Source organism: Lissotriton helveticus, chromosome 1_1 (assembly GCF_964261635.1).
Source record: "Lissotriton helveticus chromosome 1_1, aLisHel1.1, whole genome shotgun sequence".
Taxonomy (NCBI): Eukaryota; Metazoa; Chordata; class Amphibia; order Caudata; family Salamandridae; genus Lissotriton; species Lissotriton helveticus.
In genome coordinates this window covers 1,177,740,309-1,177,756,437 of record NC_136057.1, presented here as the reverse complement: position 1 = coordinate 1,177,756,437, position 16,129 = coordinate 1,177,740,309, and the positions used below count along the sequence as shown (strand labels likewise).

Genomic DNA, 16,129 nt, shown 5'->3' with positions numbered 1-16,129 from the left:
AATAAAGGAGAGTGCCAACTGGAAATCTGGTCAAACCGGACTGGAATACAGTCACAAGTACAAGAAAACCGCAATGGAATACGGCCCAGTTACAGGGACCCAGTTTGGCCTCTTGAACAAATTCCCTTTAACCCTGTTTTGTGGAGGACTGCACGCATCCGTGTCATAGTTGCATTGTGCAATCAGAGTGCTCAGTGAAAGAGCTGCTAGGCGAGATCATGCATTGATGTGGAGGATCCTGTCGACGAGGACTTGTGATGCGAGCTGCAGGGCTGCGATGAGGAGTCCGGCTTCTGTCCTGGCAACTGCAAAGGCCCAACTTGTCCTGCAGCTGTGCATCCTCCCAAAGCCCCGGAGGGCTGCCAGCACTTCGCCAACCAGCCAGAATTTCATTTGAAGTGGAGGAGTCACTTCCCAGCAGCCTGCAGGCACGGACCACACAGTCCAGTTCACCAATCTGCTAACCACTGGGTCCACCAACAAAGCAGCCTAGGAGGAGGATACCGAGAGTCCAGGAGGTTAGCCTCATCGATCCTTCCAGTCTTCGAAACTCTAATCCACCCTGGAGGCTCCGTGCACCAATACTCAGGGCACCAGAGTCTGATGCTAGCACCAAGGCTTGTTTGTGTTCAATTTGAACACTACCTTTGCAAAAACATACCTGCACATCGAGGGACTTCAACAGAGGCCAGCTCCATTTCTCTCATGCTGGAACCCCTGGTGGCCTGGGTGAGGCGAGATGTCATGGTAAGAGGCCTGAAATGGGCGGAGGGTCAGGACGACCGAATATCCCTCTATGCAGATGACATTCTGCTTTACCTTGCCGCTCCATATAGTTCCATCCACAGGGTTTTAAATATCTTCAAGAATTTTGGGAAATACTCCAGCTACGCCATAAACTGGGGCAAATCTGTGTTTGTGCTTCGGGGTCCGCACCCTTGGCTCCCTGCAGGTTGCTGTGTGGAAGTGGCCACTGATGGATTCCGATATCTGGGAATATACATAACTTCGAGCCCCAATATTTTCAATGACCGTAATTTGGCACCCCCATTGTCCCGCCTACGGGCAGATGTGAAGCACTGGCAATCCTTACCTCTTTCACTGGTTGGCCGAGCTGCTCTTTTTAAAATGTTAGCCCTCCCATGCTTTCTCTACATCCTACAGAATTGCCTGCACCTGGTCCCAGATAAGTACTTCTCGGACACAGAGTGCGATTCCGACGTTGCCATGGGATGGTGGGTCTCCTCGTATTGCACTTAGAAAACTGACGAAGGGGTGGTACGATGGAGGCATCGCCCTCCCGGACCCAAGACTATTACTGGGAGTCTCAATTAGTTGTAGTGAATCACTGGCTCTATCGCTCCCCTATAGATCCGGCCTATCTGTTAGACAGATACCAAACGGGACGAGCAGGGCATCTAGGGGCAATATTTTCAAAAGTAAACCAGAAGAGATACTTTGGAGCACACATCTCACACGGTGAAAAAACTGGCATCAAGCGAACTCCCGTCTGGGATGGTCAAATGTCCTCACAAAAGCCACGCCCCTATGGTATACACAGAGACAGGGACATTTATGTCATCAACCCGGCTTTGATAAATGGGATCTTATAGGAATCTCCACTATCGGAGATTCGATTAAAAAAGGTTCGATTCTCAGGTTTGAGGAGCTTAGGGAAAGTTATGGAATGGCCCAAGGTGAACTGTACAGATACCTGCAAGTTAGACACGCCCTCATCATGGCTCTACCCAATCTCACAGACATACCAGAGGCATCACCGCTGGAAGACCGATTACTAGACGGACCGTTACACTCAAAAGCTATATCACTGACATACAAAAAGCTGTGCAACAATCTACCTGACACGTTCCACAAATTACAAGAGCAATGGCAGAGACACCTAGGGCCCATTGACAATGAGGACTGGCAGACGGCACTAATCTTGCCCAGAGAAGCAGCAATCACTCTCCGTTTCAGATTGATTCAACTCAAAATCTTACACAGGTCGTACATAACTGGGGTTACTCTAGCAAAGATAGGCGCCAGACTGGATACTATGTGCCTCCGGGGCTCCCAACACACTACCACCTTTTATCACACAATCTGGGAATGTCTGGAAGTACGCCCCTATGGGAGGGAGCCACGACCCATATTCAGAACGCCTTAGAAAAGGAAGTCACCCTCACACCGCGCCTAGGCCTTCTTAATATATGGGAGCTGACTGACCTCACAGAGGTGGAACTACTAACTACGCTGGGCTACACCCTTGTTAAGCATGAGATTGCGAAGGGATGGGGAGCGGAGGATGTGCCTACATCCAGAGTGTGGGTGAGAGAAATAGATAAATGCATGATTGCAGAAACTGAAGTATTCAAATCACGGGGGTGTCAGAAGAAGTGGGATAGAAAAAGGGGCAAATGGAATACTTACCGTGGCAACCTATGTGTGTCACCAACAGTGGAGCTAGAAATGCAAAAAAGGGAAGGATGTGATGATGGGATATAATGTTAGTAACCATTCTTTCCCCACCTACGACAAAGCAGCATTGTACAATTACTCGAAATGTCAGCTGGATAATGTATGTGACTTTAATGTTGAATTAATAAAAAGATTTATATTTTTAAAAAAAGAGGCCAGCTCCATGCCAGAAGTCATCTTGCTGTGTTTCTTTCTTTTCTTCTGCAGGTGCACTCGCAGCCTTTCTTTGCAGGTACTGTTCCCCATTGACTTCAAAGTGTTTCATTCTAGGTTACCACTGGGAATAGCACCTGTGCACTCGTATACCTTAAGGCAGGTAACTGTGAACTGTTGGTGCTTTCTTGGACCTTTCCCTACCTACCTTAAGTCCAGAAGTCGTTGACAAGTGACCCTGTGCAGTGTTTATTTCTCCTATGGGATACCATTACCACATTTGAGACCAATGTCTCAAATCTGATAACTATTTTCTATGTTTCTGAAAATCGCTAACTTGAAAAGTACTTACCTGACCGTAAAGATCTCGGTTTCTAAATTAATATAAAAATGTGTTATTTTTTGGTTGCGCCTACGCAGTGCACATACGCAGTCTTTGAGACATGCTATATTCACTCTTTGGGCTCACAGACCGTCTCCTGCTTTCAAATTGTTCTGTCAGCGTCATGCTGAATTCCTTGCTTCTAAGTGGCCAGTGCTTGCCAAGTGTCCCACCTTTTTCACAATTGTTAATCCCATGGGGTACCACCGGAGGACTTGTCCGCTTCCACTTATGCAATTTTCGTTTGCGTCTTCGGAACTTTTTGCATTTATTTATTTACAAGCACTTCTGTGGGAGTTGCGCGACCACACACCTTTCATCAGCATGGTGCTTGTAGCTGCTTGCATTTTAAGATGTTTCCAGTGCTGATGCAGCGACTCAAACGTGGTTCCCCAGTTCCAAAGTTGGCAGCTATGGTTGTTACGCAAAGTGGCGATGCTCTCAAATAGTTACATTTTTCAGAACTCTTGCTTTCACCCCAAAGCCAAAATAAAAGTTATTCAAATGAAACTTTAATTTTCACAGGTTTGGGGTTTTGTCAAACCCTCCGCCAACTCTTTAAAAATCTGTTTCTATGGGTCTTCGACAGAAAGGAAGGGGGGAGGGAAAACAGTGGAAAGAGGAGACAAGGCTTATGGAGGACGGGCGGGGGAATAGCATGCATTTTCAGGAGCAATCTATCCGTCACCAAAGTCACCTCCCCCTCCCTCACCTCCTGTGAACTCTTCTGCCTCGACATCTCCAGTGATGGCAAACCAGTATGTGCTCTACACCTCATCTATCACCCGCCGGGGGATAACCTCATCTTCTCTCAACAACTCATGGACACGATTACTTCCAACGCCGGTCGGCAGATCACTCAAATCTACCTGGGTGACTTTAATCTCCATTGGAACGATCAGAAAGACACAGTGGTGAATAGTCTTAAATCTTTCCTTAATGCGCTTGACCTCACCCAAATATGCAACAGCCCAACACATGATAAAGGTGCGATACTCGACCTTATCATCGCCAAAGAGGACTCTACCCAACTGGGGTCAATCCAACCCTGTGATTGGTCAGATCACCACATCATCACCTTCTTTATCAATGAAAAAATCAAACCCTCCCCGGCTCAACCCACCAAATGCAAGATCTGGAAAAGGGACATGAAGAATCTCAACCCTAACTCCCTACCGCCCCACACTTACAGGCTCCTCCTTCCACCTGCTGGCGTCTCTGATGTTTAAACTCTGACAGACCTCTACCTCGACTCCATGACCTCTATAATCAACGAAGCAGCCCCACTGCAACTAAAGAGTTTCACCAAGAATTCGAACCCCTGGTATGACGGCAGACTCAACGAAGACAGGCGAGCTATGCGATCGGCAGAGCGCATTTGGAGATCGGATCCCTCATCACTACATCGCAAAAAGCTTAAGAACAAGAGAAATGCCTATTTTAGGAAAATTAAGCGTGCGAAATCTGACTTCTTTCGCCTCCAGCTTGACCAAGCGAAAAACCGACCAAGAAAATTGTTCGAACTAGTCAAAAGTCAAACAAAGCCGCAACCCTTACAACCAAACAACCCAACAAGCGATATCCCACACAGTGAAGACTTTTCCACCTTCTTCAAGCAAAAGACCGACAACATAAGGAATGATCTCCTCAATGATGTAAGCCAACACCCTGTGCACATCAGAATGTCTAACGCCCAGCCAAAAAACAACGCATCGTGGGCTTCCTTTGACATCTACTCAGAAGATGCAATACTCAAACTGCTCGGTACCCTGAAACCTTCTAATCACCTCACAGACCCCCTGCCTGCTAACGCGGTAAAAGACTTCACCACCATGCTCCTCCCACTCTGGACTAAAATCATTAACAGCTCCCTTCAACAAGGTCTCATCCCGGACTCACTCAAGGTGGGGCAAGTCACGCCCATACTCAAGAAACCCACAGCTGACCCGTCTGACCTAAACAATTACCGTCCCTTCACAAACATCCCCACCTTGGCCAAACTGCTGGAAAAATGTGTACAGCTTAAACTAACAGAACACATTGACAAGTTTGATCTCCGCAACACCCACCAATCAGGCTTCCGAGCGAAACACAGATCGGAAACGCCCATGACTCACATAATTGATGACGCCCACCAAATCCTTGATCGCAATGATTCATGCCTCCTCCTTGACCTTTCCTCAGCTTTTGACACGGTCAAACATGAGAACCTCCTTGAGCTGCTAAACACTAGAATGGGTTTATCCGGGACTGTTCTCAAATGGTTCACGTCCTTCCTACATAACCGGACTCAGAAGTTCAAGATTAACAATGTGTTGTCCTCGCCTGTGCCAGTCGACTTAGGCGTTCCACAAGGATCCTCCCTTTCACCCACACTGTTCAATCTCATCATGGAACCGCTTGCCTCCTTGCTCCAAGCATCCAATGTACACTTCCATATGTATGCCGATGACACTCAACTCTACCTAAAGGTACAATCCCCGGATGATATCAAACTCCTGAATTACACTCTCACAAAGACCCAATCGTGGTTGGCCGACAACCACCTCAAACTAAATGCTCTGAAAACTGAGTTCCTTCTGATAGCACCCCCTGCGAAATCTACCACCATCCAACTTTGGCTCAACAACTTAACTGCACTCAATGTCCGGCCCACCATGGTGGACTCCGCGAAATCCTTAGGTGTCACACTGGACGCAAAGCTCAACATGCAACAGCACATTAGCAGAGCAACGAAAGGAGCTAATTTCCAAATCAACACATTGAGAAAGTTGAAACCCTTCCGCCCAGCCAAAGACTTCCAAAATGCAGTTCAAGCCCTAGTCATCCCCTGCATTGACTATGGAATTGTGACCCTCAGTGGTCTCCCTTTAGCAACAACTGCACCCCTAAGAGCTTCCTTGAACGCTGCTGCGAGACTCATCACGGGCTCAAGAAAACACTCTCATATAACCCCTGACTTGAAATCTCTGAAATGGCTGCCCTTTGAAGCCAGAATACATCTGAAAATCGCTGTGATGACACGCGGCTGTACACCACAATGCACCTAACTACCTCACTCAAAAGCTAACTATATCAGGAGGGTCGAGATCCAATAGAAGTTCAAAAAACTTACTCTTGAAACTTCGCAGATTCCGGAAGGAAAAAACATACAAACGCTCCTTCTCAGGAATGGCGCCGAGGATCTGGAACGCACTCCCTCCCGAAACCAGGCTTATCTCCTCCACGGCCTTCTTTAAGAAAGAGGTGAAAGCCATCCTCATGGCTAAGTTCACCTGAACTTTAATGTGTGTTCCTTATTGACTTTCGTGCCGCTTCGGTATTACTGGTTTCATGATTGTCTAATGTCAAATAATGTCATATTTTGCATGACCTAGATTTGTTTATTCCTCTTGTTTGCCACAAGTACATGATGGTCAGTCGATCCTTCTATGCTACTCACTAAATATCTATTATTAGACTATTCATGTTAGCCTACTGTATATCGAGGCCCCTTCCCCTTGCTCCCTGTAACTTTTAGATACTTATAGTATAAGTTCTCCTGATTTTTATCGTAATTGTATGTAAGACTCAGTATCGTCTTTTATTTTTCGCTTATCTGATTGTTTACTGACATTCTATTAGAACATGACTGCTATCCGATCATGTTACTGAAGTTTATATTGCACCCAATATTATGTTGCGTCACCCTCATGCTATCGTCACCCCCTGTTTCTGTGAAGCGCTCTGATATCTGTAAAGATCTTGTTCGCGCTATATAAAACTCTGAATAAATAAAATAAATAAAGAGGTAGAAACCATGGGGGAGAAGAAACCGCACGTGCATTTCAAGCTGGTGAGAGAGTCCAGATACATGACTGTTAAGGGATGCTTGGGCGGGCCAGGTACTCACATGTGCAAATACACACACCAAAGCGCGCGCGCACACACACACACACACACACACACACACTATATACATGCAGCCAACATAGTCTTGCACAACTCACAGGAAGCCTGCCAGAAGTAAGGCATAGAGGAACAGTAAAACGACAGATGGACGACAAACTGTTTGATGCTTGTTCTTGCTTGAAGTGAGCTGCCAGGGGCAAAGCCTGCTTCCCGGGGGCTGTCCTCCTTGCCTCCATTGTGAAGCTCTCGCCCTACCTACCACTTTGTAGTTTTGATGAAGATTCTCTAGTTGGACCTTTCCATCCACCCAGCTGTACTCTAAACCCCTTCTAATATTTACATTCGGCAGTTTTAAGAGACCGCCGTGACGTGCGGGCACCTCATCAACACAGTATAAATAAATAAATTATCTTTGACCTTGCCAATATTTACAATAACGCTGCTTCCGGTGCTAACCGGTCACGATCATGGCATTACTGGGTTAAGGAAGACTTAATTGTAGTTAAGTGATTACCGATTGATTGTGGTAGTTCCCTCCTAAAGAATTCAAAAGATCTCACATAGCTGAAAGCAGACTGTGAAGCAGGCAGTGTTGTGCACAAGCAAAGTGCACTTTCACTATGCAGGTTACAACGTTATATGTCTGAGTGCAGACGGCATTTTGGTTTGTGTTTTTTTTTTTTTTTTTAAAACATGATTTGGGGGAAGATAAACTCTCAGTAAAAAGCAGCTTTGTTCCGCGGACTGTTTGCTGTTTTACACAGAGGATTACTCACAGACGTGCCAGGTCTTAGCTGCAACTACTTCACGGGTGATTCACGAGAGCTGGCAAACAATTTTCCTTAAAGGCAAACTAGAGGATATAGCAGTTGGAAAACGATGGGGCAGATTGAATATAAGACAACACTGGCTTTATGCTAATCTCATGTAAATAAGTGCTTCCGTAACATAATTTTAAGGTTTAAAAACATTAATAATGATGGCTAGGTACAATATTCTGAGAGGTGAATTACAAATACAAATTCATTTCACTGCATTCTCGATGAAAGGTGAATGCATCAATCAATGCTATTTTTGAAATATTTTAACATGTAAACAGACACTAGATATTGGGCTTGCTCAGGCGTAGAAGCGCGACAGGGCAGCAAGAAGTGCATTCTTTTCTCCACCTAGCACTTCCTGTAATTTAGCCATCCCCATTTTTCGCACTCTCACACTCTCCCGCCGTCTCTCTTTGTTTCACTCTTTTTCTCTCTCTTCCTCCACATGCTTGGGCTGTCACTCGGTCTCTCCTGGTTTTCTGTCCTTCTCTATTGCTCTTCCTCTTCTCTCACATTCGCACGCTCATGCTCTTTAACCAAGTCTCAATTTCTCACTTCTCCCTCTACTCTTTCTTGCTCTGTCTCGCTCTCTTTTCTCTCTCTTTCGTCTGAATCTTTGCTCTATCTGTTCTCCGATCTTGGTCTTTTCTCTTCTCTTGCTCGCTCTTCTTTCTTTACTTTTTTCTATCTCTTCTCTTTCTTTTCTTCCTTTTTCCATTTCTTTTTCTTTCACTCTTTGTCTCTTCTAATTTTTTCTCCTTTGTCGCTTCTCTGTCTGTTCTTTCTCTTGCTCTTTCTTTTATATTGCTCCAGCCTAACTAGGGGCCCATGTTCATCGACACAACTATGGTCTGTAAGGACAATGCTGTTTACAGGAGTCTTAAGTTGACACTGATTGATATGTAAGTTAGTGAAGCATACAACCCAACTTAACCGAGTGACGCTTCTGGTTAGTGATGATGTGTATGGTTTGCTTTATTTACACTTTTGTGATTGAATGTTACACCTCAAAGTGCATAGTGGGATTTTGGGGTCTTTTTTTCTTCATTATCACATATCAAAGCACTTCCAGATGTGCGAGTTCAGACAACCAGTTGTACAAAAATAACACTTTCAATAAGTACTTCTCATTGCAGTGCTATAATGTGCCTACTAGTGTCAAAGCTTCCAAGTTAAAGAACAGTAGATGTTGTAGCACCCAAGATAATGTGTTGCAATTTCTAAATACTTTTATGGTCCCAAAGGCAAGACCTTTTGGCTATGCCAATGCTTGTTGTATATTGTGTCGGATTTCCGTATTGAGTGTGGGTCTCATTTATTGACCCTGTGTGTGCAACAAACACCTAACACTCCCCTCTGATAAGCCTAAGGCTGCTCGACCACACTACCACAAATAGAGTGTCTTGGGATTGTTAAAGCAAGCCCCTGTACACTAGTAAGGGATACCTGGACTCTCTATATAAAGTACCAAAATGAGGTGCACTGTGCAGAGAGCCAGCTTCCTACACACATTAAAAGATGTTTGTTGCATTTTGTATGACTTGCTAAATAAGGCATGTGTTTTATAAGGTGCGATCAGACCACCTCTTTGGAATGCTTGGGAGTCTGTGCATCACAAAAGAAAAGCACAACAGAGCAGGACAGCAAGGAGTACTAGTTGCAACTAGTGACATATACACTTCCCTTAACTGAACCATGACTAACATACATAACCAACTTAAACTATGGGCCAACAAATCAGAATCCTAGTGGTGACCACATTTTCTACATGTGTTCCACACGTGATTTTAATAAGAGGGTAAAAAATGGTCTACTGCTCTGCCAAAAGACGGAGATCATGTTTAAGACATAGGTAAACTGGTTTCCAGTAGTACACACTATCCAGATACTTACATGTATAAGAAAGGATTTGCTATTAAGCAGATGGGAAAACTGAGTGAGTGCCTGCTCAACAGTCTGACGTCGACCTTCCGGGATGTCTAGCTTCCCAGTAATCATCACATCTTTTTCTCCATCTTTTGAGGGCAAGAAGAAAACCCGGTCTGTGTATGTTTTGTAGTCCAGGAATGGGATTCCAGCCTCGTTTACATCGTTTGTCTGATCCTCCATTTCAATCATGAGATCTGAAACATAGAACATGGTATGAATTGAGTAGCTCCCAGGTCCTACGCCTTCAGGTCTACTATGCATCACTTACCACTTGTCTGATATGACAGCATTCAAATTAACAAGGTTATGTTTTCGAATAGCAGACCTCGGGACCACAAAGGGTACCTACTTCAGTGGATTTACCAATAAATGGGCTAGAGGACTGGAAGGTAAAGGAAGTTTTACATATCCTTGCTCTAGCAAAGAGTGCTTCCACTGGACTACCTGCATCAATCAATCAATCAATTAATGCATTTGTATAGCGCACTACTCACCCGGAGGGTCTCAAGGCGCTAGGGGAGGGGGGGTCCACTACTGCTCGAACAGCCAGGTCTTGAGCTGCTTCCTGAAGGCGAGGTGGTCCTGGGTCAGGCGGAGGTGGGTCGGAAGGGAGTTCCAAGTCTTGGCGGCGAGGTAGGAGAAGGACCTTCCCCCTGTGGTGGCTCTCCGGATGCGGGGGACGGTGGCGAGGGCGTGCCCGGTCGATCGAAGCTGGCGTTTGGGAGCGTAGAAGTTGAAGCGGCTGTTGAGGTATCCTGGGCCTTGGTTGTGCAGGGCTTTGTGTGCGTGGGTGAGGAGACGGAAGGTGATTCTCTTGTTGACCGGGAGCCAGTGCAGGTCTCTCAGGTGTCCGGAGATGTGGTTGCGTCTGGGGATGTCCAGGATGAGTCGTGCTGAGGTGTTCTGGATCCGCTGGAGTCTCTTCTGGAGTTTGGCGGTGGTTCCGGCGTAGAGGGAGTTGCCGTAGTCCAGTCGGCGGGTGACGAGGGCCTGGGTGACCGTCTTCCTGGTCTCGGTGGGGATCCACCGGAAGATCTTGCGTAGCATGCGTAGGATGTTGAAGCATGACGAGGAGACGGCGTTGACTTGTCTGGTCATGGATAGCAAGGAGTCCAGGATGAAGCCCAGGTTGCGTGCGTGGTCTGTTGGTTTGGGTGCGTTGCCTAGGGCGGGGGGCCACCAGGAGTCGTCCCAGGCGGAGGGTGAGGATCCCAGGATGAGGACTTCCATCTTGTCCGAGTTCAGTTTTAGGCGGCTGTTCTTCATCCATTCGGCTACCTCTTTCATCCCTTCGTGTAGGTTGGCTCTGGCGGTGGCGGGGTCGTTGGTGAGGGAGAGGATCAGCTGGGTGTCATCGGCGTAGGAGATGATGTTGAGGTTGTGCTGGCGTGCGATGGCTGCGAGGGGGCTCATGTAGACGTTGAAGAGGGTTGGGCTGAGCGAGGAGCCTTGAGGAACGCCGCAGATGACTTCGGTGGCTTCTGATCTGAACGGGGGGAGGCGGACTCTCTGTGTCCTTCCGGCGAGGAAGGAGATGATCCACTCCAGTGCCTTCTCCTGGATTCCGACGTTGCTGAGGCGCTGTACTAGGGTACGGTGGCAGACAGTGTCGAAGGCCGCGGAGAGGTCTAGGAGGATGAGGGCCGCTGTTTCTCCGTTGTCGAGCAGGGTTCGGATGTCATCGGTTGCTGCGATCAGGGCGGTCTCGGTGCTGTGGTTGGCCCGGAAGCCAGACTGCGATAGGTCGAGGGATCCGTTCGTCTCGAGGAAGGCGGCCAGCTGCTTGTTGACGGTCTTCTCGATGACTTTTGCGGGAAACGGGAGCAGCGAGATGGGTCGGTAGTTTTTGAGGTCGGTGGGGTCGGCTGAGGGCTTCTTTAGTAGGGCGCTGAGTTTGGCGTGTTTCCAGCTCTCCGGGAAGGTAGCGGTGTTGAAGGAGGTGTTGATGATGTCCCGCAGGTGGGGTGCGATGACAGCATCGGCCTTGTTGAAGACGTGGTGAGGGCAAGGGTCGGTCGGCGATCCGGAGTGGATGGAGTTCATCGTGCGGATGGTGTCTTCAGTGCTGATCGTGGTCCAGGCGCAGAGGGTGGTGGTGGGGGGCGGTGGTTCGGTCGTGGCGTGCGTCGGTTGAGTGCTGAAGCTGTTGTGTATGTCCGTGATCTTGTTGTGGAAGTAGGAGGAGAGGGAGTTGCAGAGGTCTTGCGAAGGGGTGATGTCGTTGTTTCCGGCGTTGGGGTTGGAGAGCTCTTTAATGATGTTGAAGAGTTCCTTGCTGTTGTGTGCGTTGTTGTCCAGTCGTTCCTTGAATGAAGTTTTCTTGGTGGTGTGGATCAGTTGGTGGTGTTTTCGGGTGGCGCGCTTGAGGGCAGTCATGTTGTCCGGTGTTGGATCTCTGCGCCAGGCCTTCTCGAGGGCTCTGCAGTTCTTCTTGGAGCTCTTTAGTTCGTCGGTGAACCATGGGGCTTTCTTGCTGCCGGGTCTGCTCGGCGGGGTCTTCAGAGGGGCGAGTTCGTCTGCGCAGTCGCTGATCCACTTCGTGAGGTTGGTGGCCGCTTGGCTGGGGTTCGTTGCGCTGATGGGTGGGTACTTGCTCAGGGAAGTCGCGAGCTGGTCGGTTGTGATCTTGTTCCAGCTTCTGCGTGCAGCCTGTTGCTGTTGGTGGTGGATCGTGGTCCTTTTGAAGCTGAAGTGGACGCAGCTGTGGTCCGTCCAGTGGAGTCCAGTGGTGTGGCTGAAGGCGATGTCCTTGCTGGAGGAGAAGACGGGGTCGAGTGTGTGTCCGGCGTAGTGGGTGGGGGTGGTCACCAGTTGCTTGAGTCCGAGGTTGGCGAGGTTGTCCAGCAGGGTGGTGGTGTTGCGGTCGTTGTTGTTCTCCAGGTGGAAGTTGAGGTCCCCGAGGAGGATGTAGTCAGCGGAGAGGAGGGCATGCGGGCTGACGAAGTCGGCGATGTCCTCGCTGAATTGTGTGCGTGGTCCCGGGGGTCTGTAGATGAGGGTGCCTCTGAGGGTGGTCTTGGGGTTGGTGTGGATCTGGAAGTGCAGGTGTTCAGCAGGTGCGAGGGTGTCGTCGGTGTTGGTCGTGACACGGATGGAGTGCCTGTGGATGATGGCGATGCCTCCTCCTGTCTGGTTGGCGCGGTCCCTCCGGGTGATCTTGTAGCCGTCCGGGATGGCGATGGCGATGTCGGGCGCTGAGGAGGCGTTCATCCAGGTTTCCGTGAGGAAGGCGACGTCTGGGGCTGTGGTGTCGAGTAGGTTCCAGAGCTCGACGGCGTGTCTGTGGACGGAGCGGGTGTTGAGCAGGATGCATTTCAGGTGGCTATTGCTGTGGCTCGTCGATGTCTTGGGCCCTGCGGGCGTGGAGCAGGTCTGGATGCAGGTGAACTTGCAGGAGTTGCAGCAGAAGGGTCCGTGGGTGTCTCGGGTTGGCTCTGTAGCAGCCCGGGAATCGGCCGGCGTTGAGTGCATTGAGTTCGGTGGCGGCGTAGATCCGGCGGGAGGGCTGGTGGCTGCGGGAGGTATGGGTCCGGGCGCTGTGCGCGGTCCAAGCGCGGACGGGCGCAGACGGGCTTACCATAGGCGCACCTTCGGCGCACAGTCGGCGCGCCCGCTGCGAGTGCACGCTGCACGTCAGAGGCTCTGCCATATGTGGAGAGTGGGGGGGGCGGAGCGAGGGAGGGGCAGCTGGGAGGCGGGAGTGGGGCGGCGAATGGGAAGGGCTGCCGAGGGAAGGGGCGGGGCCGCAGGGGGCAGCGGCGGGGGGCGGGAAGCGCAGCAGGGGCGACAAAGTCACAGGGGTACAACAATAACAATACGGGGAAACAGAAAATAAACAGGGAGCAGAAACTACACAGGGGGCAAAAAACAATCCGAGTTACAGAGGAACAAAATACATCAACACGGGGAGTATAAAATGACAGGGAGCAGAGAACACACCGGGGTAAAGAAAAAACAATCGGATTCGCAATACAGACGCGGCGCAGGCGGGGCAAGAGTGCCAACAGCGGTGTCACAGGGTCACAGCTGCGAGCGGCGGCGGCACTTGGCGGGAACGGGGGGCAGCCTGGGCTCACTCACGAGGAGTGTGCGCGGTGCGTGGGGATGACCGGCCCAGAGGGACATGTCACACGTCTGTGTTAGCATGGCGTAGTGACAGTGCTTTAAGCAAATGCACTAGTCTATCAGGTTCCAAGAGGTAGAATTTAATCTCTACAATGAGCAATTCTCTGGACCATCAGCTTTGACTGTTGCAGATTGAATATTGTTCTTCATTTCCCCTCCTGTCCCCATTTGTTTTTTAATATTTATATATGTATATATTTTTTTACCTCTGGCAAGTGTAATTCTTCCAGACTCGGGTATATTGCTGTAACCCGCCCATTGCTGTTGTTTAGTGCCATTACATGTATGTAAATAATTAGGAGACATCACCAGTGAGCTTTTGTTTACCTGTATCCGCGCAGCCTTAACTGACCCACATTTTAAGAAAGGCTACTCTCCAAGCAACATTTTGCTGCCTTTACTGCGTTAACTGTTGATCTGTAGCTTCTCTAGATGTCCTCTCAGCCCCTTATGGACAGCCTGTGGCTCAGTGTTGGATTTTGTTTAGTATCCCTTTGGATGTGAAACATTTCCAATAGAGCATTCCTGAGACCCTGGTTGTCGGACCTCCTACCGCCATATTGTGTGATCCTGAATAATCTCCCCAGGAGATGCTCTGAGAAAGCGTGCCTACTGTATTAAATACTAAAAATGGTATGGACAAAATCAATAGGTTTGACTTAAACAAAATGTATCTACAGTGTCAATATATAGGCATATATGCAGTGTGACATTTAGATGCACCCATTCCCACATACCAGTGTGCCTACAAGCACCTACACCCAAACACCAATAAGGGCAGGCATGAATTCAAACACAAAATGTCACCCATACTATGTGTATAGTAGTAGTAAGGCATGCTGCAAATGACCGGGGGCATTTCTATGAATTTTTCAGTTAAGCAGCTAATCAATCCACCAAAAGGGATGCATGCCTCACTCAGTATCTCAGACATCTACGGAATCAATATTATGTTGGCAAATATCTAGTTGTGCAGTACTCAGACCGATTATGCTCTTGTGAGAGTAATGATTAATGTAAAAGAGTGTCCTTGGAAACTCAACAATGTCTGCCTCATGGCAAGCATTTAAAAAAAATTACCTGTGAATTCCTTTTTGCAGCGATCTCTCACACTTTCTTCCAAACCTTCGAGCTGCGACTTGATTTTTTCATATTCTCGTTCAGCCTGTTGACTCTTTCGTCTAAAATGGGAGAAGACATTTTTGCACGAGGTGAATAATACATTTAGACCCACTAAGAAGAATTATTCCTTAGTTTCCTAACTGCATTTGATTTAGTGATGGTTTTTGGAGGGATTGATAAAATGATTTCCTACCACAAGTCACACATGTAACAAATCATATACCTCCAAATTGGCTAAAACATGAGCACCAGAGACCAAAAACCTTCTTCCCGGTCATACATTTCTTACATCCTCGTGTTTTCTAGGTCTGACCTGGTCCTACCTGCGCAAGACATACTATTCTCTGATTATTGGGAGACTGCAATAGGAGGGTAACGAAGAGTATTACATTAAATTATAATTTATAGTTTTATACAGTTTCTAATGGATTACTCTTTAGTACAGATTACTTTGGTTTTTAAAATAAAAATGATTGCATGTTTGTAATTATTTCTTATTAATCACTATAGATGCGGCATAAAACTAAGAGAAAACATAAAACATGTGAGTTTGCCAAGGCTGTGTCAAAGGCTACACTGGCCATCGGTGGACAGCCAAGGAATTACACATTTCAACCAATTCACAAACCTGTTTTGATCACTGGTAGACCCAATACCAATTCCACTGTACCATCCTAAACTTATAAACCACCTCTGTGTTTGCAAGATAAATTTAATCAAAACGCACGCAATCTATTTGTGATCGTGCTGGTGTCTTCAAGGTAGTAAGCACCCTCCCTGGACCCACCACACATACTGCCCAATAAGATGGCCTGTTAGTTTCTGTGCTACCAATTCCTCTGCAATTGCAGACTAGAACACATTATACAACTGCTTAAAGAAATATACAAATAATACATTAGGCCTTACCTATAGAAGTATATGGCTATGATGATAATTGCCACCATAGGAATAATGACCAAAGGAATGATAATGTTCAGTGGTATAACCGCACTTTGTCCATATTCCACTTTTCCAAGGATCCATTCTCTATTACCAAATTTAACCTAAGACGACATTTTAAACATTTTTCAAGATTGATCTGAGAAAGAACAATTTGCACCATACATTCATTAAATGGGTTTGTTAGATTTACAGCTGGTGACTAAATCATTATCTCAAGAAGTGCAAAGTGAACACCCCTGACTGCTACCCCGCCTCAAGATCCGTTGCTAGATGATACCTTTTT

General features: G+C 47.7%; 1 protein-coding gene across 1 annotated transcript in view; it reads right to left on the bottom strand.

Moving 5' to 3' along the window:
- PLXNB2 (plexin B2) overlaps window positions 1–16,129 on the bottom strand; it is a 774,855-nt gene that overhangs the window by 63,344 nt on the left and 695,382 nt on the right. The window contains exons 24-26 of the mRNA XM_078679101.1: window positions 15,811–15,947; window positions 14,860–14,960; window positions 9,619–9,848 (exon numbers count right to left, since the gene is read on the bottom strand). Coding sequence (XP_078535227.1) covers window positions 9,619–9,848; window positions 14,860–14,960; window positions 15,811–15,947 — 468 coding nt within the window. The remainder of the gene's footprint in view (window positions 1–9,618; window positions 9,849–14,859; window positions 14,961–15,810; window positions 15,948–16,129) is intronic.